Source organism: Macaca fascicularis, chromosome 20 (assembly GCF_037993035.2).
Source record: "Macaca fascicularis isolate 582-1 chromosome 20, T2T-MFA8v1.1".
In the NCBI taxonomy this organism is placed as follows: domain Eukaryota; kingdom Metazoa; phylum Chordata; class Mammalia; order Primates; family Cercopithecidae; genus Macaca; species Macaca fascicularis.
Window position 1 is genome coordinate 85200244 of NC_088394.1, and position 24383 is coordinate 85224626.

Here is a 24383-nt window from a genome sequence, read left to right on the forward strand (position 1 = left end):
GACGGAGAGCCCGTTCTGGACATAACACAACGCACTCAAGTGACACGGCTGCATCAACCACACAGTCCACCAGGCAGCGTGAGCGGAGTCGCGGGGTCTGGGGGGAGACTCCAGGGAAGAGCCAGAATGCCGCACGCGGGGGCTGGACGGACCCCGGGGGGGCCTGAGAACAGGAGGGCAGGGGAGGCCGTGCACGGCTTAGGCCATCACCAAGGGCAGATGGGTGGACTCTGGCTCTACCACGAGGAACCCCTGTGCCTGCTGGGAAAGACCTCGGTGGTAGGAGGAGGTGGGAAGCCAGTCAGGCCCTGCGACCAGGGCAGAGGGTACACAGCGGGGGAAGCCCTCATGGGAATGTGCTCAGAGCGGGGCCCCATTTGGAGGGATCTATTTTGGGCCCAGACGCAGCGCAAGGGACGGGGGGGTGGGGGTGACTCCGAGATGTTGCAGCTGAGCCTGCAGAGGTCGGGATGATGCTTGGGGAACTGGGGTGACAGCGTCGGGTTGAACAAGGTGAGCCTGGGGGCCGAGGACCAACGTGCGCCAAGGGAGCTGCAGCTCTGCTGTCCTAGAAGCTCAAGGGAGGTGGGGGAAGGGATCCATCATGTGGGTATGGGGGCTCAGGGAACCCACATGGGTCCAAGGGAGAAGGGGGCAGGGGCTGGAGACAGAGAGGGTGGCTCTGCTGAGGCCGTCCTGGTGGATGGGGAGTGGAGAAGAGTGAGCGAGCGGCATGAAGGGGGACCCCACACCAGTGGGACTGGGGTGCACCCGGGGTGAGGGGGAGGCCAGGAGACCAAGGCCTGGCACGGACCAGCTGGAGGAAGGACCTTGGGTCTGCAGAACAGCTGGGCAGCTTCTGGCTTTTGCCTTCACAGCAGAAACGGGGCTGTGTCTACTCAGGTGGGAGAAGGTCGAGAGAGGTCAAGGGCCGGGAGCGGGACAAGATGGGCTGCAGGAAGCCGTGACTAGGGGGCCCCGGACGCATCCCAGAGAGAGAACGCAGTGGCTCTCCCGGGCCCCACACTCACCACAGGGATGTGGAGCTTGCTGAGCGGCTTGCCGTCCAGGAGGTAGGAGCCCGTGTAGGTGACGTACTCTGCGTAGCACTGGGGCGCCTGCGGCGTGATGCAGCACAGGATCTTGCGTTTCTCCTCGATCTTCTTCCTGATCTGCAGGTATTCGAAGTAGGGGTTGGCCCTGTCGCTGTGGTAGGGCTCGATGGCATCCAGCTTGATGGCGTCCACAATGGCGGCCAGCGTCTGCTGGATCACCTCCCGCGTCTGCTGCGTGGACGTGTTCAGCTGCTGCTGCAGCTGCTGGGTGGAGCGCTGAAAGCGGCGTTTGCGCGGATGCTGGGCCTGGGCGTCGTCCTCCTCGGAGCCACGGGCCTTGGCCCTGGTGGCTGGGGCAGGGGTGGAGGTGCACTCCTTCTCGGAGGGGGGCGTGCCCTGCTTGCTCTGGTTGGCGAGCATCTGCGCCCGGTTCCTGGTCATGCGCTGAGGGATCTCCTCCACTCTGGGGGCCTTCGGGGCTTCGGCGGTGGGTTTTGGTTCTGGTTCTGTGGCTTCTGGCTGGATGCCGCCGGGAGGGCCTTCGGCTGGGGTGGCAGCACGGGAGGCCTCCGTGTTGTCCTGGGGGCCGGCGCTGTCCACAGCCTGGGCTTGTGCCACAGTGTCCATGGGGGGGCCGTCAGGGGCACAGAGGGACGTGGCGGGGGAGCCATCAGCCTCAGCCCCCTGGTCTCCGCTCCCCAGTGGGCGCTGTTCCGGGGGGACGGGCGTCAGCTCCACGCCAGAGTCCAGATCCCCAGGGGCCCTCTCTTCCGGCACCGCCTCTGCCTCCACTGTAGCTTCCAGAGCCACGTCCAGCTTTGGCTCCTCTGAGGGCTCAGGCTCGAGCTCTGCAGGGAGCTGGGTGGAGGCCTGGTCGGGAGGCAGCGCCGGCGGCTCCTCAGCCACTAAGGCGGAAACATCCCCACCGTTTACGACCACGGGGGCCCCCGGAGGGATCTTTCCTGAAGGAGCAAGACTTTCTTCTACGGGTTCTGTTTCAACGTCTGGGACATCTTTAGTCTGCAAGGGAAGCTCCGGCAGGGAGAAGGGCCCCAGGTCCAGGTCGTCCTCGGGGCCGGCGAAGGCATCTGCCCAGGGCACCGGCTCCACCTGGCTGAGGTTAGACAGGCTGTGGCCGCTGTCCAGGAAGCTATTTTCCAGGGGCCCCAGAGCCTCCACCTGAGCCACAGTGGCTACACAGGCGGGCTCAGGGGCCACGTCCAGCGGAGCTTCCGGAAGTGACTTGCAGTTGCTGAAGAAGGACTCCAGCCCGGAGGGAGGGGCGAAAGGAGCCGCCTCGGAGGTGGCGATGGTGGCGGGGACGGCTTCCACCCCGTCTTTGACGTCCTCCAGTCCTGGCTCAGCGACGGGCAGAGTATATGGGGCAGGAGAGGCGGGAGGGGCAGGGTACGGCGCCTCTGAGGCGCTGAAGGGCCCTGGGGCGGCAGAGTGGAGGGCGTCCGCGGGGCAGAAATGTTTTGGGGACTCGGAGAACCTCTGTGGAGACTTCAGCAGCAGGTCCGAGCCCACAGGCCAGCTGACAGGGTTTTCGGAGGCGCTCCCGATCAGGCTAGAGGCAAGAGCCTGCTCAGTGGGGTGAGCCCACTCGACAGGCTCCTCGGTGATGACGGCGCTGAACGGACCCTCGTCCAGCGTCTCCAGGTAGCTGGGCTCCGGAGGGATGATGGCGGCTGTGGCCTGCTGGTCCTCGGTGGCGTCCAGGTCCGGGGGAAGGGCCCCTTCCAGGGAAGGAACCAGCAGCTCAGCTCTGGGGGAAGGGGAAGGCTTTGCTTGTAAACTTGAGAAGACGCCCTCTGGAGAGGGGGTGACGGTGACAACGGCGGCCGGCGGGCAGTGCAGAGCATCGACTTTGGGCGAGGGGAGGCCATAGTCTGGGGAGTAGTACCCTGGGGACAAGCAGGCAAACTTCTCCGCGGGAACTGGGGGCAGGGGCGCCCTGTCTTCCATCGAGTGTGGCACGGGAGAGTCGTAGCTGGAGGCAGCAGGAACGCTCTGCTGCCTGAAAAGCTTGTCTCCGACGCTGAATTCCTCCTCAGGGGTCCTCCTCATGTCGACAGAGACCGAGCGGTAAAGGTTTGTGGAGAGGGGCCTTGCAGGAGCCTGGCTGGCGTTTTCCGAAAGCCCAGTGGAAGCCACGGAGAACCTGTCGAAAAAGGACGGGGAGCAGGCGCTGGTGGGAGCGGTGGGCACGGGTGTGGAGTGCTGGGAGTCGGTGCAGTCAAACACGAGGTCCGCGTAGTCATCGGCACTGCAGGACGGGGTCCTGGGCGTGTGCATCACCTCCTCGTAGCTGGGGCAGGACAGCACCGACGTAGGGGTGGGCACGCCAGTTGGCCGGCTCTGGTCAGGCCTGGGAGACGCAGGCAGGACCTCCTTTATGTGAGGGCCTGCGAGCCAGTCTTTGGAGTCTGCACCTGATCCTGGGTGTAGCTTATTTTCGGCAGCAGGTGGAATAGGAGTCGACTCTTTGAGCTTTTTGTCTTTAAACGGAGGGTCCAGGCCCGGCGGTTTCTTAGCAGGAATGTCTAGACCCTTCTTCCGCCCGTCGTCTGCCAGCTTCGCCTTCTCCTTGAGCTTGGGGTCTCCGGACCGGTGCCTAAGCTTCTCCATCTGCTTCATCCTCTCCTTGTGCCGCTTGTGGCGCTCCTCGATCTCCAGGTCCTTCTGGGAGAGCATCCTCTCAAAGCTGGTCATCATCAGGTCGCCGTCCCCCAGGAGCTTCTCCCTGGGCCTGGCGTCTTTCTTGCCTGCGTCTCTGGATGGCGTTACCTTATCGTTCCCGTTGCTCATCTTCGCTGGCTCGCCCTTTTCCTTCTCTGCACTGTCCCTGAATTTCTCCTTCAGTTTGGCGTCGCCGAGCCTCGGGCCCTCGTCCCTGGACTTCTCTTTGAGTGCGCGGGGCGGGCTGTCCTTGTCCCTGGTGGCGGGCTTCTGCTCATCCCTGTGGTGCCGCAGGAGGCCGTCCACATGCCTGTCTCGGTGCCTCTCCTTCTCGTCTCTCCATTTCTCCCTGTGTTTCTCTCTCTTCTTCTTCTCTTTGAGGATGTTGATGGCACTAGATCCATAAGGCTTTAGTTCCTTTTCTATTTTCTTGGAAGGTTCTCTCTCGGAATCATTTTTATCTTTTTTTTCGGTAGAAAACAGTTCAATGGTTTTATCTAGCTCATCTTCTATGTCAGCTTTCATGTTGTAGGAAACTCCATAAGCCTCCACCTCCAAGTCCTTTTCGTACTGGCTGGAGTCCTTCCTGCTACCGCTCTCCTTGTAATCTTCGCCCTTCTCTTTCTTCTCGGCCTTCTCTTTCTTGGCTCTCTCTCGGTCGTGGCTCTTCTTGGACGAGGATGAGGAGTGTCTGTGCCTCTCCTTCTCTTTCAGCTTCTCAGGGAGGCAGGCGCTCTCCCTCGGCTTGTCCTCTCCGGGTGGCTCTGTGAAGGAGACCTCCAGGAAGGCAGTCAGCCCCGGCTCCTGCCCTCGGTCCGTGAAGCTGTCAGAGGAGACCTCACTGATTTTATCATTGGAGTCTTCTCTGTACTCATGGAGAGCCTCTTCTTCCAACTTTTCAAGCAGGCTTTTTTCCGTGTCGGCACTTCTCGAGGACTTCCTCTCCTTGGAATGTTCTTTGTCTGACTTCTCTTTGTGTTTGCTTTTGGCCTTGTCTTCAGCAGTGTGCTTCTTTTCAGCCTTCTCAGGGAGCTTCTGTTTACTTTTCTTGTCTTGTGTGGAGTCCACTGAGGCTCTGTCCTTCCTGTCCTTATACTTTTCTGTGGACTCTTTATCCTTCTTCTCCTTGTGCTTGTCGAAGACTTTCTCTTTTTTGTCTCTCCCCCCGTCGGCAGCTCCTCTGTCCTTTCTCTTGTCTTTGGGTTCCTTGTCCTTCTGCCTCTCGGGGTGCTGCTTGTCAGAAGCCTTCCTGTGTCTGTCGGAGGCACAGGCCTCCCGCCCCTCCTCCTTCTCCTGGAGGCCGTCCATCCTCAGTGAGTCGCTGGCCTCTCCCGTCTTGCACCCGCTCCCTATGTAGCTGTCCCTGTCGTCTTCACTCTCGTCTGTGAAGATGTCTGCGATGTACCAGCTTTTCTCTTTGCCTTTCTTGTCATCTTTTTTTTCTGAGAAGTCTTCGGAGATGATCCCAGGGAAAGCCTTCTCCTTCTTCTCTTTCCCTTGGTCCAGAGACGCTTTCCTTTCTTTGTCTTTGCCATGTGTGTCTTTATGTTTTTCCTTGGTATCTTTTTTCTCTTTAAAACATTTATCAAATTCTTTGTCCTTCTGACACTTGTCAAGGATCGATTTCTCACTTTTGTCCTTGTCACTGGACTTCTCTTTGTATTTTTCTGGTTTTGTTTTCTCCTTCCTTTCCTTATCGGGGCCATCCTTCTTCTCCTTCTCTCGTGCTGGGTGGTGCCGTTCCCATGGCTCCAGGCCCTTCCCAAAGTCACAGTCGGGCTTGTCCTTGAAGCCACTCTCACAGCCACACTCCTTCAGCTCCTCCCGGTAAGCCTCCTCCGGCTTGGCCCTGCCATCCCTGCGCTCCTTGCAGCTCTCCAGCGCGTCCTTTCTGTCCCGACCCGCCTCTGCGGACTCTCTCCTCTTCTTGTCCTTTTCCGAAAGGTAGCTGGGGACACTTTTATGCTTTTCAGTCTGGTCTTTCCTCTTCTCAGAGTTTTTATCCAAATAGTCCCTGTCCTTCTTTCGGAAGAAGGGCTCTCTGTAGTCTCGCTTCTCCCGGGCCCGGGTGTCCCGCTTCCTTTCCTTGCTGTCCTCCTTCACCGTCTCCAAGATGAGCTTGGCCACAGAGTCGCTCTTCATGTCCCTGTAGTCTGTCACTGGCGAGTCCCAGCTGTCCTCCCCTTTGAAATCAAAGGATGAATCGGACAAGTCAGAAAACCACCGATCCCGTTGATCGTCAGAAAGGCTAAATTTGGTGTCTTCGTTCTCCAGAAACTGATTTTTGTTACAATATTCGTCAAAAGCAGAATCTTCCCTATAAACCTTTTCTTTTTTGAGTTTTTCTTTATCTTCTTTGAAAGTCTTCTCCTTCTCTTTGGAAATTTTGTCCTCTTTTAAATCATTCTTCTTCTCTAATTTTGAGGGCCGGTCTTTTGACTTCTTCTTCCTCTCCTCTTTGTACAGCCTCGGTTTTTCTTCTTTCGGAGACTTTTCCTTTAGCGATTTCTCCTTTTCTGCCTTACCCGAACGGTCTTTCTCTTCTCGGAAAGCCCTGCTGATGTCTTTGTTCATGTCTTTGATTCTCTTCAGTGATTTTTCATCTTTAAAGAGCCATTCTTTTTCTTCTAATTTCATTTTGCTGAGTTTCTCTTCTTTTTTAAAGTGGTCACGATCATGCTTTAACACTTTCAGCTTGTTTTCAGCGGAAAGATCATTCTCTAGAAGTATAGCCTTATCCGACTTCTGCCTGGAGTCCTCGTACTCGTAAGTGAAACTTTTCAGCTTCAGCTCCTGGCTGAGGGGGCACTGTCCCTTCTCCTTGTTTTTGTGTTTGTGTTTTGTTTTATGTTTTTTGACGACCTTTCCCTCCTTGTCCAGTTTGGGGACGGCGCCCTCCGTGCTGGAGAGGAAGGGGCTCTTCTTCTCCGACAGCGAGGCTCGCTTCCTGTGCTCCTGCCTCTTCCTCACTGGCTTCAGCGATTCCACACTGGAGCCCTCAGAGGAGCAGTCAGACTCGCTTGTCAGTCTCGTCCTTGTGGAGTCTGATAAAGAACTGACCTCTGACCAAGCTGGGGAAGAAATGGTTTTCCAGTTGTCTGTCCGCCAGTGCTTGGTGTGCTGGTCTGTGTGGTTGGGGTTCTGCTTCTGGGCGGCAGAGCTCCCGTGGGACGAGGTGGAGGAGGCGGACAGGGAGCTGAACAGGGAGGGGTCCTTCAGCACCAGCGGGGACCCCTTGAGGCAGCTGGAGCTCCCCAGGGAGTCCCTGTCGTCCTCCCCACTCTCTGAGGACTCACTCTCCGACTCCGAGGAACAGAACTTGTCATTCCGCTTTCCAAAGCGAACCTCTCTGCCTTTTGTTTCTTTCTTTCGCTTCTTTTTAAGTTTATTTTTTTCCTTCTGCTGCTTGGCATTAGAAGGCTCTCGTGTCTTACTACCAGGCAATATCGTATGTGCCGAGAGTCTCAGCTTCTCTCCTGCCCCCACGGTGACACTTGCGTCCTCCTCGTCCGACGTGTCTGACAGGATACGATGGGACGCTTTCTTTGGTGCAATCGTGTTATTTTTAGTGTAACTTTTAACCTCCATTTTGGGTATAGAGATAAAACTATTGGATTTCGTTTCTTTTCTGTAGTCCTTTTTCAACAGGTGCTTGTCGTCCACCGGAGGAACCCTGTCCTGCTCATCGTCCTCGTCAAACTCATACTCATCCTTGACGGGGGCTGTGGCCTTCTGCGGCTCTGGGTTCTTGGCCTTGTGCTTGAGGCCTTTTTCGAACTCGGAGTCCGTGTTGTTGCCATCGACGGAACTGGAAGGTGCGAAGGACGGGGCGTCTTCCTCTTCTGAGCTTTCTGCTGGAGGCAGGAAGGAGAGGTCACAGGCAGGCTCAAAACAGCTCTCCCCAGAATGGCAGAGCGGGCAGGCTCTGCGGAGGTGCCCCGTGGCAAGCTCCCACCCTGCCTCTGCAGAGACTTTGCTTGACTCATGGAAACCAGCCGCAGGCAGGAGGAAACCAGACAGGGCTGGCATCTTAGAAGCAAGACTGCAGGCTTCTCGGCAGTGACACACCCGGGCAGGGTCTCCCGCAGTCCAGAAGCTCCTGTAAAGCCCCCAGCATCCGAGGAGGAGCTCATCAGAGGGGCAACACTGCGCAAACACCACAAGGCACTCCTACCATCCCTGCACAGAGAACAAGCAGCTCGGGTGGCCGTGACTTACCCGTCGAGCTCTCCTCGCTGGAAGTGTAAGTGCCTTTGCCTAACAGGAGGTTCACCATCGTGGGGGAGTTGGCCACTTTCAGCGGCGTCTCGCCTTTCCTGTTGCTCTGCTGCGGGTTCCCTCCGTACCGCAGCAGCAGTTTCACCACCTACAAGACAGGAACACCCGCGTCAAGGGCTGCTGGAGAAGCACAACTCCTCTGCCGTTCCGCGTAACACGGCAGCCCCTTCCAAGAACCCTGGGATTCGACCCGAGAGCGGCCCCTCACAGTCTGAGGGTGTGGGAGCCGAGCGCACAGGGACTGCCTGGCGAGGCTCCAGGTGCGATGGGCGAGGCCGTGGCTCCTCTGTGGGAAGGGCTGCAGCCGCAGGGGCTCCCGCACCCTCCTGTGCTTTCCTTCAGAAGGGCTCTGCCTCCTTTGGATTTTTTTCCACCACTTCTCTGTTGCTGCGAGGAGACGACTTCCCGGGGATGTCCTCACGGAGGCGCTCCCCTCCCGCCAACAGCGAGCTCCTCAGCAGAGTGGTGCGGAGCGGCCGTGGAGGGCTCAGGCAGGAGGTCAGGGAGAAGAGTGTTATGGAGGGACAGGGGGGACAGAATAGAGGAAACAAAGACCAAGTTTCTGCAAGCTGCTTTATTTTTTATTTTCATTTACATTAGAAAATAAAATAATCTCTCCCTTGCTTGATTTTACAAGGGTAAGGGCGGTCACACGGATGACAGAAACAGCCATGGTGACACTTCCACAGCTCCGTCCACAGCTCTGTCCAGCTGCTCATCACCCGCAACCTGAATTTCCTATGCCCAGAACAGCAACGCACTGAACTCACGCACAAATTAAATATAATCCCAACTTTAGTCCAGTCTGAGAGTAGAGCATTCAAAGAATCTGTAATAACGTTTACTATAGACTCTTGTCGCCCACAGAATCAATTTCCAGTTCGTGTATGACATGTTCTATTGTTTAATCAGCACAGAGTTCTTATGTGAGTTTTCTATGGTGACCACACAAAACCTCAGGCTTACAATTCTGGAGGTCAGAGGTCAAGCTGCTGGCAGGGCGGGGTCCTTCCTTTCCTCCATCATGGGGGCTGCTGGCAGAATTCAGTTTCTTGCAGGGCTGGGACGGAGGTCCCCAGTCCCAGCTGCTAGGGGCCGCCACACTCCTCGGCCCTCCTCTAAGGCCAGCAGCACAGGTGCGGCCCTCCTCGGGTTCTAACCTCTCCTGCTTCTGGGATCTCTCAGACTCAGCAGGAAAGGCTCACAGGCTTTAGGGCCCACGGGACTGCCCAGGACCTGCAAGACGGCCTAGGACGATTTCCCCATGTGAGGCACTCACAAGGTCTGGGGTCACAACACGGGCATCTTGGGGGCCATTATCCTGCCTACCTCACCGTAAATCCTTGACATTTTTCATAACAAAAAAATTTAAAAGTGGTAATTACAGAAGTATGAAGCTGCATCGGATGCCCCAGCCCCAACACCGCCCCCAGCGCCATTCCCCTCACACCGGCCCTCCCCCGCAGTACTGAGCGAATCCCAGACACTGCAGAGCCTTTTCCAGTTCATGTCTCTGGAAGGGCCCATAAAAAAGAAACAGGGTAAACCATAACGCCATTCATCATCTTACCCAAGAGTTTAACGGTCACGTTTTAACATCAAATATGGACTCAGTGTTCTAAGTTCCCTGCTCGTCTCAGAGTCTTCACTCTACCCCCCACCCCACCTGAATGAGCTGTTTCTCAAGTCTGCTCTTTAAGGCCAAGGTGCTGTGGGCTCCGGGACCTCCCGCAATGGCCAGGCGGGGCCTGCTGCAGAGGAGCACGACGGGCACGGGCAGATGTGGCCCCGTGTGACCCCCCAGCCTTGCTGTCCTGCCTGCAACCAGGGGCTCTCCACAGAGCTCTGGTGATGACGTCGGTGAGACCCGCCCCATCTCCAGGCAGCACCCCTGCTTTCCTGCAGGACGAGGCTGTCAGGCACAACCACCTCTCTCGGTTCCCACAGAGGCTGAGACCTCTCAGCGCCCACTGCTCCTGGGCCGGCCGCAGTGGCCACTTTCTAAATCTTGAGTCTATGGTTCTGTGCACTGGCCACACCTCTTGGTGTTACCTCATTCCAGACGAGGGTGGGTCTGCCTTGCAGGTCTAAGAGCCCCACAGTGGTGACGGGGACCGGCAGCAACTCCTGCAGGCCTCCTTCCACTTGGTGTAATCCTTCACCTGCTCCAATCCAACCAGACCTACACGGCTGGCGGATACGAGCCTTTTCATAGATGGCAGGTGCTGCGAAACCTGTGAGAGGCCGTCCAGGTGCTGACCCAGGAGGGGAAAGCTGGGGGCAGACAGAGGGCACAGCTCGGCCTTCAGGGTGGGCAAGGCAAAAACTCGCTTTCCGGTGCCCCACACCATGAAACCGGCTAGCTACGGGGACAAAGAGCTACAGAACCACCCAGATGCCAGGACAGGCCGGATGTGTGAAGGACGGGGGATGCCAACCTTGTAGTGCCCGTTGTTGGCAGCGTCGTGCAAAGGCGTGTCGTCATCCAGGCCCTTGGTGTTCACCTCCGCACCTGCGGCCAGCAGCTGCTTCGCAACGTCATAGTAGCCCCGGTTACAGGCCTCGTGCAGCGCCGTCCAGCCTGGAAACAGACACTCAGGACATACGTGATTTAATCCTGGGAACTCCCCTCCTGTCTCTGGAGGCAGCACCCTGAGGATGGGCTAAGGGGCAGGGACAAGCCAGGTGGGGAGCTGCCCTGTTGTGAGGGCTGCAGTTTAGGAAGCAGGTGCCAGCCCAGAGAACCCCTCGCTTCTCTTTACTGTGGCACCCCTAGCACAATCCGTGTCTAGCTTGTTAACCTCACAGACTAACAACCCGCAGGGCTGACCTGCAGCAATCGCCCTAAAGGGGTAGGAGACCAGTGAACACAAGTGCCATAAACAGCAGCCTCGTCCTCACCGATCTGGAGGCGTATGTGCCTTTGCAAAACAAGGAAGGGAAGCCTCCAGTGTCGGAAACAGGGAAACTGAGGCTGAGAGCGCCTCCTGAAGGCTGAAGAGCTGCTGCAGCAGGAGCTCCAGAGGCGCCCAGGCTCGGGCTGCATGACGAAGGCCGCCCCGGCTGGCAGCTTCTGCCTGGGGAGCCTGGAGCCCACCATCGGACGGTGTGGCCGCATGCGGCGGTGGAAACGGAGCTCAGCCCCGTGGGAAGCACACGGCAGTGCTCTGGAGAAGTTTCTTTTAGAAAAATGCTTTAAAAAGAAAGGTGCTAAATTAGGTTTGGGTCAGACAGCTATAAACCAGGGCAGTGGGAGAAATCTAGAAGACTTCTACCCAGACGATTTCGTTCATCTGTTCTCCTTACACTGGGAACAGACAGTTCTGGGACATGTGGACCACCCATGGTTTGATGGGGCATTTATGGAAAGAAGGGACATTAAACTAATCATGGGCCTTTAAGCCCCCAAGCTGTGTCAGGTCTGGGGAGACTCAGTTCTGTCCGGGTCCAAGGCAAGCCCCAGGCCGCAGCCCCTTGAAAGGAGGGAGTCTAGTCCAGGGTGTGGACCCAGCCGCGCTCCCGGCTCGGGGGCACCCTCTGCTGCAGAATGCAGCCACTCGCTAGACACACCAGGGACCGGCCCCTCCAGGGGCCTGGACGTGAGGTTTATGGAACACAGCAGAGCACGATTTAAAATTCCTCAGTTCTCTAAAAATAGGCCAGGCATGGGGGCTCACAGCTGTAATCCCAGCACTTTGGGAAGCCAAGGCGTGAGGATTTCTTGAGGCCATGAGTTCAAAACAGCCTGGGCAACTTAGCAAGACCCTGTCTCTACAAAAAATAAAAAAGTTAGCCAGGCGTGGTGGCGTGCGCCTGCACTTGGAAGGCTGAGTTGGGAACATCGCTTGAGCCCAGGAGTTCAACGTTTCAGTGAGCCGTGATCACGCCACTGCACTCCAACCTGAGCAACAGAGCGAGACCTTGTCTAAAAATAAAAATAACAGTAAAACCCAGCAAACAAGTTTACTTTGAAATACTTTCCAAGAAACACTGATTTCTTCTCAGCAACAGCGAACCCCACTGGAGTGAGTGTGGCTGTGAACACCCCGGGCCCTGCAGAGCAGATGCACAGCCCACGAGGGCACAGCCCATCCGACCCAATGGGAGGCTCAGGGCTCCAGTGGGGCCCTCTGGCCCCTGCCAGGCACAGGGCGCCCACCTGCGAAGTCCTTGACGTTGACGTCCGCCCCCTCGCTGATGAGCTCTTTGATGCGCCGGGCGTCCCCGCGGATGGCCGCTCGGTGCAGGCGGGTCTCTCCACGCTCGTTTCTCTTGTTCACTTTATCTTTGGTTTTTGAGGCAGAGTTGGGCGTTCCCTTCTGACACACTGTAGACTGGGAGGGGTGCTTTGGTGTTGTGTCCACTGCAGGCCAAGGAGGGGACAGGTGGGCGTTACTGTGGGTGGCCCTGCTTTCTCAAATCCTCAAGAGCCCAGGCCACCGTCACGAGGTCCCTTTGCACAGGGCTTATCCTCAGCACAGCCACCAGGCTGCAACCAGGCAGAGCCCCTTCCCTGCACCAGGGACCACCCCCAGGCTGGGCTCACCTGGGCTGTTGGCAGACTCCTCGGCTGTCATCTGCATGAGAAGGGCCACCTGCTGGCGCTCGGAGAGGGGGTAGCCAGCTCGGATTCCAGACAGCCCCATGCCAAAGAGCAGCCCGGCCTTCCGGGTGACAGGCTCCTTCTTAATCCTCTTCCGCTCAGGGCCCTGCTTCTCTGTGAGGCGGGCGAGGGAGAGAGGGAGGAGAGATTTCATGCCACGGCGTCCTCCAAACCCAGGTCCTTACCTAATGTTACGGAGCCCCCTGCGTCCACCTGACAGCTGACACAGCAGAAAGGAAGGTCTGTGAGTGGGGAAAGCACAGCGGTGCTGGGAGCATTGGTGCCACCCACCTCACCTCTCAGCAGTGAGACCATTTAAACACCTCGTTACCAGCCCCTCAAGTCCGCTAAGCCTGGACCTCCACCGAGCATTCACTCACTCCAGGCACCTCTCCTGGGCCTCCCCAGACCTCGTACCACACATGAATGCGGTGGGACAGCTTAGCACCGGTGACCTGGCTCACACAGGACAGGTCTCTGTTAAAACACGTGCCTGTAATTAAACTCCACCTTCCCCGTCCCTCCTCCAAACAGTGCAGATATAAAATGGCAGACACAGTTTAAAACACATCAGTAAATCAAGGCCAACTGGTCAGTACTGTACCTTTCTTCTTGCTTCTAGGAACCTCCATCTCATGCCATGGTGCTTCGAGGAGCGTACCAGCCTTGCAGCACCACAACAGGGACTGGGCTGGAGGCATCTAAAGGCATCAACACAGAGCACTAACAAGACACGGTGTGAGAGCTGGGCTGTTCCACCTCAGCCTCCTCGTAACAAGCACACCCTGCACTCGTCTGACCTGTTAGAGAACTCGGCCAGCGTCTAACACAACTCACGCGCTGTGTCTTCTAAAAGAGGCAGGAGGCAGGGGCGGGGAAGAGAAGACCCCAAGCACTAAGAGTCAGGGGCACAGAAGCTGCCTCCTCCTCTGCCTGACCAGCGCCCTCCTGTGGATGGAAATCAGGGGCCAGACACCTCTGAATCCTCCTCCAGCTGCCCTGTGGGTTCTGGGGTTTTCTAGCTCATGGGGTGCAAACTGCAGAGGTGCAGCACAGAGGCAAGGCTCTGCCAAGGCCTGACTTGGGGAAGAAGTGCCACCAGGGAGATACGGGCCTCTGAAGCTCTCCTCTGAGGCACCTCCTTTCCCTTCCGTTCAGCATATCCAAGCAGCCTCTCTCTTCAGGACTTAACTTCTCCCTCAGCTGGTGTTTGACCCTAGAGAGGTGGGTGACGTCTGTGACAACGGGCTAACTGGGCCCCACACCTGCCCGGTCACTGGAACGCAGAAGGGTTTTAACTGGTCTCTTGGCTCAGCTCCCAGGGCGCAACTCCCTTGCTGTTCACCACCACAGTCCCCATGAATGTGCCCGTCGCTTTCCTCAGAAGACACTGCCCACCCACCCTAGCTCTTTCCAAGGTATCTGAGGCTGACTTCCTAGGAACTAGGTCTGGGGCATGCTGAGAATGCGGATTCGTATGTCCTATGGGACAAGCCTGCAGGAGGGCACACACCTGGCCACATCGACCTGCGTCACATTCACGGGCAAAACCCCAAGTACTGCAGGCTGCCATTGCCACCACCAGCGAGTCTGTAAACAGTCCTCAGTGCACAGATCTGAGACAGCCCTTGAGCTCCGGCACCAGCCCCTCATATAACGCGGCAAACCCAGTGGTGGGGGAGGTGGCCTCGCCACCAGCCAGCGAGCCCCAGCCCACAGCCATCACTGGCGTACCCACACCTCAGCAGCGAGCTTGGCCGTGGGTCTCTATGCGCGCACCCCATGCTTTCCCTGCACCCTGCATGCTGCCCGGGGGTCGGCCCTCCCCAGGCCTGCTTCTCAGAGCCACCTGTACACAACAGAAGCAGACCCACGGCTGCCTCCCTCTAGGAAAGAGGTGGCGAAGCTGCCGGAGAAACCCCAGCTCCCCAACAGATAGCCCTCAAGTCCTCCTCTCTCCGGGAGGGGGCCCACGCTCAGCGAGCGGCTGCTCTGCCCACAGTTGCCTGGAAAAGCAGCTGAGAACCTCTGCAGGGCCTTGAACCCCAAGACCTAGCCATGCACATTCAGAGGCCTGTTCTCTCCGTCACCCAGAGCAGGGGAGTTAATGTTTTGGAGACATGAAGCCCCCTGAGAACACGAGGAAAGCAGAACCCCTGAGATACAGACTTTGCAAAGCAGCACACAGCACAGGAGACTCCTGGGAGCATAAGGCATCTCCTTATTCCACTGGCCATCAGAAGTCAAAAGCGAGTGGGCCCCACTCTGCTGCATGTGGCGGCTAGGGGTGGACACAGGGAGCTGGGGCGGTGTTGGGGCTGCGGAGGGAGGAGCTGGGGCGGTGTTGGGGCTGCGGAGGGAGGAGCTGGGGCGGAGTTGGGGCTGCGGAGGGAGGAGCTGGGGCGGAGTTGGGGCTGCGGAGGGAGGAGCTGGGGCGGAGTTGGGGCTGCGGAGGGAGGAGCTGGGGCGGAGTTGGGGCTGCGGAGGGAGGAGCTGGGGCGGAGTTGGGGCTGCGGAGGGAGGAGCTGGGGCGGAGTTGGGGCTGCGGAGGGAGGAGCTGGGGCGGAGTTGGGGCTGCGGAGGGAGGAGCTGGGGCGGAGTTGGGGCTGCGGAGGGAGGAGCTGGGGCGGAGTTGGGGCTGCGGAGGGAGGAGCTGGGGCGGAGTTGGGGCTGCGGAGGGAGGAGCTGGGGCGGAGTTGGGGCTGCGGAGGGAGGAGCTGGGGCGGAGTTGGGGCTGCGGAGGGAGGAGCTGGGGCGGTGTTGGGGCTGCGGAGGGAGGAGCTGGGGCGGAGTTGGGGCTGCGGAGGGAGGAGCTGGGGCGGAGTTGGGGCTGCGGAGGGAGGAGCTGGGGCGGAGTTGGGGCTGCGGAGGGAGGAGCTGGGGCGGAGTTGGGGCTGCGGAGGGAGGAGCTGGGGCGGAGTTGGGGCTGCGGAGGGAGGAGCTGGGGCGGTGTTGGGGCTGCGGAGGGAGGAGCTGGGGCGGTGTTGGGGCTGCGGAGGGAGGAGCTGGGGCGGAGTTGGGGCTGCGGAGGGAGGAGCTGGGGCGGAGTTGGGGCTGCGGAGGGAGGAGCTGGGGCGGAGTTGGGGCTGCGGAGGGAGGAGCTGGGGCGGAGTTGGGGCTGCGGAGGGAGGAGCTGGGGCGGAGTTGGGGCTGCGGAGGGAGGAGCTGGGGCGGAGTTGGGGCTGCGGAGGGAGGAGCTGGGGCGGAGTTGGGGCTGCGGAGGGAGGAGCTGGGGCGGAGTTGGGGCTGCGGAGGGAGGAGCTGGGGTGGAGTTGGGGCTGTGGAGGGAGGAGCTGGGGTGGAGTTGGGGCTGCGGAGGGAGGAGCTGGGGCGGTGTTGGGGCTGCGGGGAGAGGAGCTGGGGCGGAGTTGGGGGTGTGGAGGGAGGAGCTGGGGCGGTGTTGGGGCTGCGGGGAGAGGAGCTGGGGCGGAGTTGGGGCTGTGGAGGGAGGAGCTGGGGCGGAGTTGAGGGTGGGGAGGGAGGAGCTGGGGCGGTGTTGGGGCTGTGGAGGGAGGAGCTGGGGCGGAGTTGGGGCTGCGGAGCTGGGGCGGAGTTGGGGGTGTGGAGGGAGGAGCTGGGGCGGTGTTGGGGCTGCGGGGAGAGGAGCTGGGGCGGTGTTGGGACTCCGGAGGGAGGAGCTGGGGCGGAGTTGGGGCTGTGGTATGTTCAGATCCCAAAATGCAGATGTTACCATGCTCTTAAGTTATCAAAGGATCCTAGGAGGTGTGTGTCAGGGGAACAGGCAGAGGCAAAGGTGTTCCTTAGAAGTCAGGCTTTAGAGTGGCAGGCCAGGAGACCACGCTGCACCCCCTCTGAGGGGCAGTGAAGAGCTGCTTTCTATGGCAAACAGAACGTGTCCCGCTCCTGCAGGGCAGCCATCTCAGGTGCAGCCCACACCCTGTGTGTGCAGACTGGGCAGGACTCAGTGCCCCAGTGACTTCCTGGGGGGGCTCCAGGGCCTGAGCCTAAGGGTCAGGGCCACATCCCTCCCGCTCCTCACCAGGCCCTCCTGCTTCTGCTCTGAGCTTTGGTGAAGAAAGACTGAGTTGGCTTCCCTCACGTGGCCAGGTCAGCTTTACAGGGCTCCCAAAAATTCGCATGGAAGGTGCTGCCAACCTCCTGGTGAATTCTGGTGCCTGGAGCCACCACAGGGACCTCGCTCTGCCCTGACTCAGGAACAGCTTGCTCCCAGGAAGCAGCAGCTTTTCTCCCAGTCCCGAAACAAGACGCTGTACTTGTCCTGACACAACAAAAGTCCAGTATGAAACCAGATCTCCCAGGATGCCAATTTCTCCACTGTGAAACAAGCACCTGCAGCTACGAGCATCCACGAGGCCCACAACACGTACCAGACACCACCCGAGCTCCAGAGCCCAGCAAACCTGCATGTCTGTCAGGTCCAAGACACTGCCCACTCCAGGGGCTTCTGGGATAGAAGGAAAGCCCCACCCACGGAGAGAGACCCCCGTGTGCCACAGCCTGCGGCTCAACAATGCCTGCTCTCCATTCCAGCCCAGCGACACCACGGTCTGAGAGCAGTTGAGCGGGTCCCTGATGTGCACACACGCCGCGGGCACCTGCACTGTCAGGCGCCACAGAAGTGGGTCCTGCAGGGGGTCACGCACTGCCTGCCTGCCCCTCCTACCCCAGGCCTGGGCTGACCTGGAGCTGTGCGCCCCTGAGAAAGGCCCCTCTGAGAGGAGAGGCTGCAAAACCTGCTCCCTGCCCCTCCACACAGTGCAGAGCACGGCGGGTGTGGGGTGTTGTCTGCAGGGAACAAAAGGCTGAGAGCATCTGGAGAACCCCGAGCAAAAACCAGCAAGTTCCTGCAGCATTCTGCAAATTTCCTGTCTCCACTGTCCGAATAGAAGTCAAATACAATTTCTATGAATTCCAAATGGTATTCACCAAGTTGCAAAGTGGAAAACATGCAGGTCTAGGGACTGAGTCCCAGCTACAGGCAGATGTGGCCCCGGGTGGGGGGTGGGAGCAACTCCACAGGACTCAGAAGCCCCCTTCCACTCCTGCTCCGCAGTCGGAAAATGGCCTGCAGGCTCTGAGGGCTTTATGGGCTCAGGCAGCCTGGGGCTGAGGGCAGAGGTCCAGGGAGAGCCATGGAGGGCGCCAGGAAAGGCTGAATCTTCCCAAGTCAAGCGTGTCGGCGGTGGCACCTCTGTCCACTGACCTGAGCCTGGGCGGCCACCCACCTCATCTTTAAGAAACAAGGCCTGTAGGACCTTTCTTCAAACCACATCCACCTTGCCAGCCCTCTGAGGTTGGCAGCACCTCAGTACCCAGCTGGCCAATGGGAGATTCCACAGAACCCTCCCCTCCTCAGCACAGAGCTGAGACCTCCCCCGCCATGAGCCCTTTCCTGCTGCTGGAGCATGGCCTTGGCCTGGGGCAGCAGGGGCTACAGTGGATGACGCTTTTGGGAGCTGGAGCCCACTTCCTGCCCCTGCATCCAGCCAAGGCCTTTCTGAGGCAGCAAAGAGACTGGAGGTGAGCTTCCTGGGCAAATAGCAGCAGCACCTGGCTCTGTGCAGGTGGGATGGGGGGGCTGTGACCTTCCTGGGGGTGCTCTGTGCAGGTGTGATGGGGCGGTTGTGACCTTCCTGGGGGTGCTCCGTGCAGGTGCGATGCGGGGGCTGTGACCTTCCTGGGGGTGCTCTGTGCAGGTGCGATGGGGGAGTTGTGACCTTCCTGGGGGTGCTCTGTGCAGGTGCGATGGGGGGGCTGTGACCTTCCTGGGGGTGCTCTGTGCAGGTGGGATGGGGGGCTGTGACCTTCCTGGGGGTGCTCTGTGCAGGTGCGATGGGGGGCTGTGACTCGCCTGGGAGTGCTCTGTGCAGGTGCGATGTGGGGGCTGTGACCTTTCTGGGGGTGCTCTGTGCAGGTGGGATGGGGGAGCTGTGACCTTCCTGGGGGTGCTCTGTGCAGGTGGGATGGGGGGGCTGTGACCTTTCTGGGGGTGCTCTGTGCAGGTGGGATGTGGGAGCTGTGACTCGCCTGGGGGTGCTCTGCAGGGAGTGTCTTCTCTATCTGGCTGCCTTTTTTTTTTTTTTTTAAACAAGGTCTCACTCTGTAGCCAAGGATGGAGGCAGTGGCGCAATCTCAGCTCACCACAGCCTCCACCTCCCAGGCTCAAGCGGCCCTCCCACTTCAGCCTCCAGAGTAGCTGGGACCATGGCTGCTTTTAACATCCTCCCTTTGCTGTTGTGAAAACTTCATGTCAGAGTCATATTGAAATGTCATATTTAAATGTGTAATTACTGTTCTTTCTCCTGCTTATAATTCATTACACTTCTTGAATTTGAGGCTTGTGTTTTTATGAACCTTGAAAAGCCACCGTCTCCCTGCCCTGCTCTCTCCTCTGCCGAGGTGCCTGTTGAGCTGCATTCTCTCCTCCACAGCTCCCCGCTTCCTGCGGGCTTCCTGTCTCATTTTCATTCTGTGCTCCAGTTTAGGCAATTTCTTTTGTTAGAACTTCCAATTCACCAATACTTTCTTTTTTTTTTTTTTTTTTTTTTGAGACAGAGTCTCGCTGTGTCTCCCAGGCTGGAGTGCAGTGGCGTGATCTTGGCTCACTGCAAGCTCCGCCTCCTGGGTTCACGCCATTCTCCCACCTCAGCCTCCCAAGTGGCTGAGACTACAGGCGCCCGCCACCACGCCCGGCTAGTTTTTTGTATTTTTAGTAGAGACGGGGTTTCACCATGTTAGCCAGGATAGTCTCGATCTCCTGACCTCGTGATTCACCCGCCTCGGCCTCCCAAAGTGCTGGGATTACAGGCTTGAGCCACCGCGCCCGGCCTCACCAATACTTTCTTAGGTTGTGTCTAATAAGCTACATCATCTGCCCACTGGGTTTTTTATTTCAGTGATTCTAGTTTTCATTTCCAGATATTCCATATGCTTTAGAAACATCTGCATGATACTCGATGGTTTTAAATCCTCCGATGGATACTGTGCACTTAACCATCCCAGCATGTGAGGTCCCTGGGGCTGACCCCTGCTGACTCTCTCAGGACAGCTTTCTTCCTCAACGTCTGTAATTCCAACCGGGCTCTTCGTCTGTCTGCACTCGGAGCCGCGAGGCCTGGATGAGGACGGTGTGTCTCTCCAGGGAGGGTTTGCTTTTGTGGTGGTGGGGGCCTCAGGGAGAGCGGGTCATTTCCAGCAACGGCACAAATACAGATGCCAGCCCCACCGGAGGGCAGGACTGGGTCAGAAGTCTTTGTGGTGACCTCTCAAAGCCCCTCATCAGTACCTGTCCCTCTTAGCTGGGGGAACAGTGTCTGCTCAGATAGCCCAAAGTGTCCAGGAAGTGTGGCCTCCTTGAGAGGACAAGCTTTTCGCGGGGTCTGGGCTCAGAGCCCCTTCCTCTATCTCCCTGGGAGGTCTGAGGTTGGGCTCCAATGCAGAGACCCTGAGGTAGGGCCACAGGGATGTGGAGCTGTGTGGCCTCTGCTACTCATCTGAACAAATGCCTTTTGTATCAATCATTTAGCACCTCTAATTTCTAGGCTTTTCTAGCAAGTCTTTTAGGGGACACAGGCCACGATACTGTCAACATAGGAAAATGTGCGACTCCCGCATCCCACCGTAAAACTCAAAGATGTCAAAATACATTCTTGATTCTGCTACACAAGGGGATGTTTCCATGGTGATATTTTCAAACAAGAGAAAGTTCATGGCCAATGGCGGTTACAGCTCATGGAACGGATGGGCACGGCCGGGTGCAGCTTTGTGGCATGGCTGCTGCTCACAGATTCTGTCCACTTCACTAAAACCAAACATCTGGCCTCATCTGGATGTTCATAGCCATGAAATACAGCACTTCTGGCCAAGAAGTCTAATCACAGCCCATCTACACCAGGCGGATGGTCCAGATCACCAAGTTCCCACCCAAGCACTGAGCTCAACTCACACAAACGAGGGCGCAGCAGTCCTGCCACCGACACCCCCTCGGGGCAGCAAGACAGGAGCTCCCCACAGCCTGTCCTGGGCCAACGAGAGAAGCTGGCAGGGCCCCCGCTGAGTCCTGTGAGCCACCGTGTGTGGTGAGAATGGCTTCTCCTTCCAATCTCCAGGTTTCTCTGTTTCTGCCTTCTTTCTGTCAGTTACCATTATTGATCACTTAAAGAAAGACAGGGCCTACCCCGTCTGCTGCGTGACCTCAGCCCTCCTGCCTGCCGATGGAAGCTGGGGTCATCTCTTAGGCCTTTCAGCTTCAGCTTCTTCTGTAGTATATCTGAAGGGGTCATACAGAGATGAGGCTGTGCGTCCAGCCCTTGCCTGCACGACCTCCATGCCTTCCCCATCTCCAGGCCGGGGTGGGGTGGAAGGACCGGTTCCACAGGAAGCTTGCGGAGGCAAACAGGGTAACGTGGCAAGGGTGGGAAGGAGCAGGGTCTAAGCCCCATGGTGGTTTCACCAGCATTCAGCTGTCACCATGGTGAACAGGAAGCCAAGAAGGAAGGAAGCAATGTCGGCAAAAGGGCTCAGATGACAACCGAACAGCTTCCCACCCTGGGCCTCCTTTCCACACACACAGCGTCGTGGGTATTTTAAAATAAACAAGATCAACGTCCAAACCTGCACTGAGGCCTGAGTTGTGTCCGTCACTCCTGCAGGGCACAGGCCTGCCTGGTCGAGTGCGTAGGCGGTGAGAGCACAGGGCTGGGGGGGGGGGCTCCTCTGTCAAGGGGCCACAGCTCCTCACACAGCAGAGCTTTACGGATGAAAGGGCTGAGAGGCACAGAAAGGTTGAGAAATGGGCCCAAAGTCCCACCGCAGGGAGCCACGAGGCAGCAGATGCCCCCGCGCGCCCCCGCCTCAGCTGACGGCTCCCACGGCAGCCACCACCTTTATCCTGAGTCCTGGGGTCCTGTCAAATCGCTGAGCCTGCGGTGGTCTGGTGGACCCCAGCTTGTCTGTGTTGTGTTGACAACATGGGCCTGGCTATCGGCCCAAGTGCACTTCTGAGGGGAGTCAGGGAGGCCTCTGCTGCAGCTTGGGGAGTATGGAATTTTAAACAGGAAGAACCTTCCCTACGTGTGAGAAACTGCTTACATCCAGAGAGGAAAAATGGTTGGGAAGTAGTAGGACCAGAGACCAATCACGCGGAGTTCTTCATCATGTGAAAATATTTTATTTTGATGTGCTTTTTCATGAGTGCCTGAATGTGGTGGCTCTTAGGGTGACCCCAGAATCCTCACCATGGCAACAAGACCTGGCCACCACCCTCACCACGACCACCACGGCCTTTGCTGCAGCCCCACTCTGCCTCCCCGCAGGCTGCTTGCATGCCAGCACCCATGGCCACACACCCTCTGGCAGGACCGAAGTCCTCTGTATTCAGAGGCCGACCTTGCTTTCCTGAGGCTCAGGAGGTAGCAGAGGGTCAGGCTGCGGCAGGGGCCCCCGTGTAGCCAGGAAAGGAGGAAGAGTCTGCTGAGGTTTCTCGGGAAGGAGATGGTGTGGAAGTGACTGTGGCTCTGGTCCTGCCTGGTAGGAGTTCTACAGGGGAGGGGCCTGGCCTTGGGCTGGCCCTGCCCTGCGTGGGATCCGTGACCTGCATGGGGTTCTTGGGGTCTGTGCCCTGCGTGGGGTCTTTGCCCTGCGAGGAGTGTGTGGGATCCGTGCCCTGCGTGGGGTGCTTAGGGTCTGTGCCCTGTGTGGGGTGCGTGGGGTCTGTGCCCTGTGTGGGTGCCTGCCCTGTGTGGGGTGTGTGGGGTCTGTGCCCTGCGTGGGTGCCTGCCCTGTGTAGGGTGCGTGGGGTCTGTGCCCTGTGTGGGGTGCATGGGGTCTGCTACGTGCTCGGTGAGAAACTGCATCAGGGCTGCCCGCCGTGTGTTGCTAACATCCCCACACACGTGAGTGCCTTGGGACCCTCGTCAGGACACTGAGCTGAGGCCACCGGTCCACAGCACACTGCAGTGCACACGCCCTTCTTGGCAAGAGGCTCCCGGGGTGCCATGCTCTCCAGGCACCTGCCCTGCCTGCGAGCACAGCCTGGCCCCTGCTGCACTCTGCTCTCTCTGCCTGCTCGGGTCCACTGCGGCTGAGTGGATGGGAGAAGCCTCTTCCGCTTCACACACGCGTCGCCTCTAGCACTGGGCAAGGTCTGGCATTCAGAGTTCCAAGATCCCACAGACCCCCGTGGCTAAGTCTGTCTTCCCTCCAGGAACGGGGAAGCAGGAGCCGTCAGGGCAGCCATCTCCTATCTGAGGCACCAGGAACAAACATGACGTCAGGAAAAGACTGCAGGTGCCAAGCACCTAACGCTGAAGGAGCCAGCTTGTGCCCGCCAGCACTGCAGAGCACACACGCCAGGCACCAGAGACCAGGGTGTTAGTCACAGGTCAAAACAAAATAAGAAAATCATAATTTTTCCCCTTGTTCCAAAGAAACATCCACGTGCAGAGGGCAGGCAGCATCGGCCCACGGCGCTCCTGACGAGGGCTCCCTCGCAGCTGCCCCAGGACAAGCAGGACCCCGGCGGTCCTAGGCAGGGAGAAGCGAGACTCAGGGTCACAGACGAAGGCGCAGGAGAAACAGCAGGGCAGGAGGCTCCCCAGAACCCCAGGGAGGCCAGGCAATGAGGCACAGCAACCTCAAAAACATGCGCTGATTGACTGATTATTTATTTATCTATTTTATTTTTTACGGACAGGGTCTCACTCTGTCGCCCAGGCTGGAGTGCAGTGGCGCAATCACGGCTCACTGTGGCCTTGACCTCCTGGCCTCGAGGGACCCTCCCGCCAAAGTGCTAGAAGGGTGTGAGCGCCTGCGCCTGGCTACTTTTAGATTTTTTAAGTGTTGGGAAAACTTACACATATGAAAAAGTAGACAAAGTAGTATAATTTGAAGCAAATCCCAGATATCATATAATTCAATATGAATGCTTTCAGTGACAAGGGTTTTTAAACTGAGACCACCATTGAGGTGGTAGAGGACAGACTTCAAAAGCAGATACAAGAGGCCCCAGGCAACCAGGGCAGGCAGAGCAGGGCAGGCAAGATGGGATCAAAGTCCCAGGGCAAGCTGGTCTGAGAGGGCTCGGTGGGCAGAGCTGTCTTGGGGCCAGGACATGGCAGGTGCCTTCCCACTCCTTGCTGCACCCACAGCCCTTACAGAGGTCTGGTCCTGGGACAGGCTCCTGCCTGGCACTCTGAAACGTGCAAAGGTGATTGTGTCACATGCTCACGTCTGCCTGGACAGCCTCCAGGCCGCTGTGTAGGGACCACGCAGATGCACAGCCTTGGGGACTGCTTTAAACTGCGCTGATTCACGACAGACAACCACGTTGTTCTTGGCAGGCCGCCCCTAGCCCTGACTAAGCACTGCAGAGGCTGCATCTCCATGGGACTGGACCACGGGCAGGGCTGACTCCACCCCGCGTGTGGGAGGCGGGAAGCCATCCCCAAGGCAACACGGAAGTCTCTGAGGGAGGTGTGCCAGCCTCTCCCACTTGGACACAGCCAAGGTACCTGGGACGGTGGTGACCCTGCATCCCTCCCACCATGGCAAGGGGCACTGGCTGCGCCTGCTCAGCAGAGGGCGCTGCAGGGGCACTGCAGGAGGAGAGCCTGGCAGGGATGCCTCGGTGCACCCACACCTCTCCAGAGGGGCCTGACTCCTGGGGACCAGAGAAGAGTCTCTCGTCTGTCACATGTCGGTTAACCCTGCACCAATGTTTCTCTTCTCATCCCTGCTGTGGCCACCAGATGGGTACAGCCAAGGTGTGCACCTCTCCCTCCACC

The 24383-nt window shown here is 58.4% G+C and overlaps 1 protein-coding gene across 19 annotated transcripts in view; it reads right to left on the minus strand.

Moving 5' to 3' along the window:
- ANKRD11 (ankyrin repeat domain containing 11) overlaps positions 1 to 24383 on the minus strand; it is a 232400-nt gene that overhangs the window by 11514 nt on the left and 196503 nt on the right. For 4 of the 19 annotated variants that reach the window (XM_074028029.1, XM_074028030.1, XM_074028027.1 and 1 more), the window contains 6 exons: positions 13223 to 13319; positions 12562 to 12732; positions 12175 to 12378; positions 10454 to 10596; positions 7956 to 8103; positions 1032 to 7591 (listed from right to left, as the gene is read on the minus strand). In XM_074028029.1, the coding sequence (XP_073884130.1) occupies positions 1032 to 7591; positions 7956 to 8103; positions 10454 to 10596; positions 12175 to 12378; positions 12562 to 12732; positions 13223 to 13319 (7323 nt within the window). Of the gene's footprint in view, positions 1 to 1031; positions 7592 to 7955; positions 8104 to 10453; positions 10597 to 12174; positions 12379 to 12561; positions 12733 to 13222; positions 13342 to 24383 lie in introns of all 19 variants that reach the window. The other 15 variants (XM_074028025.1, XM_074028026.1, XM_045382573.2 and 12 more) reach the window with 5 other exon arrangements.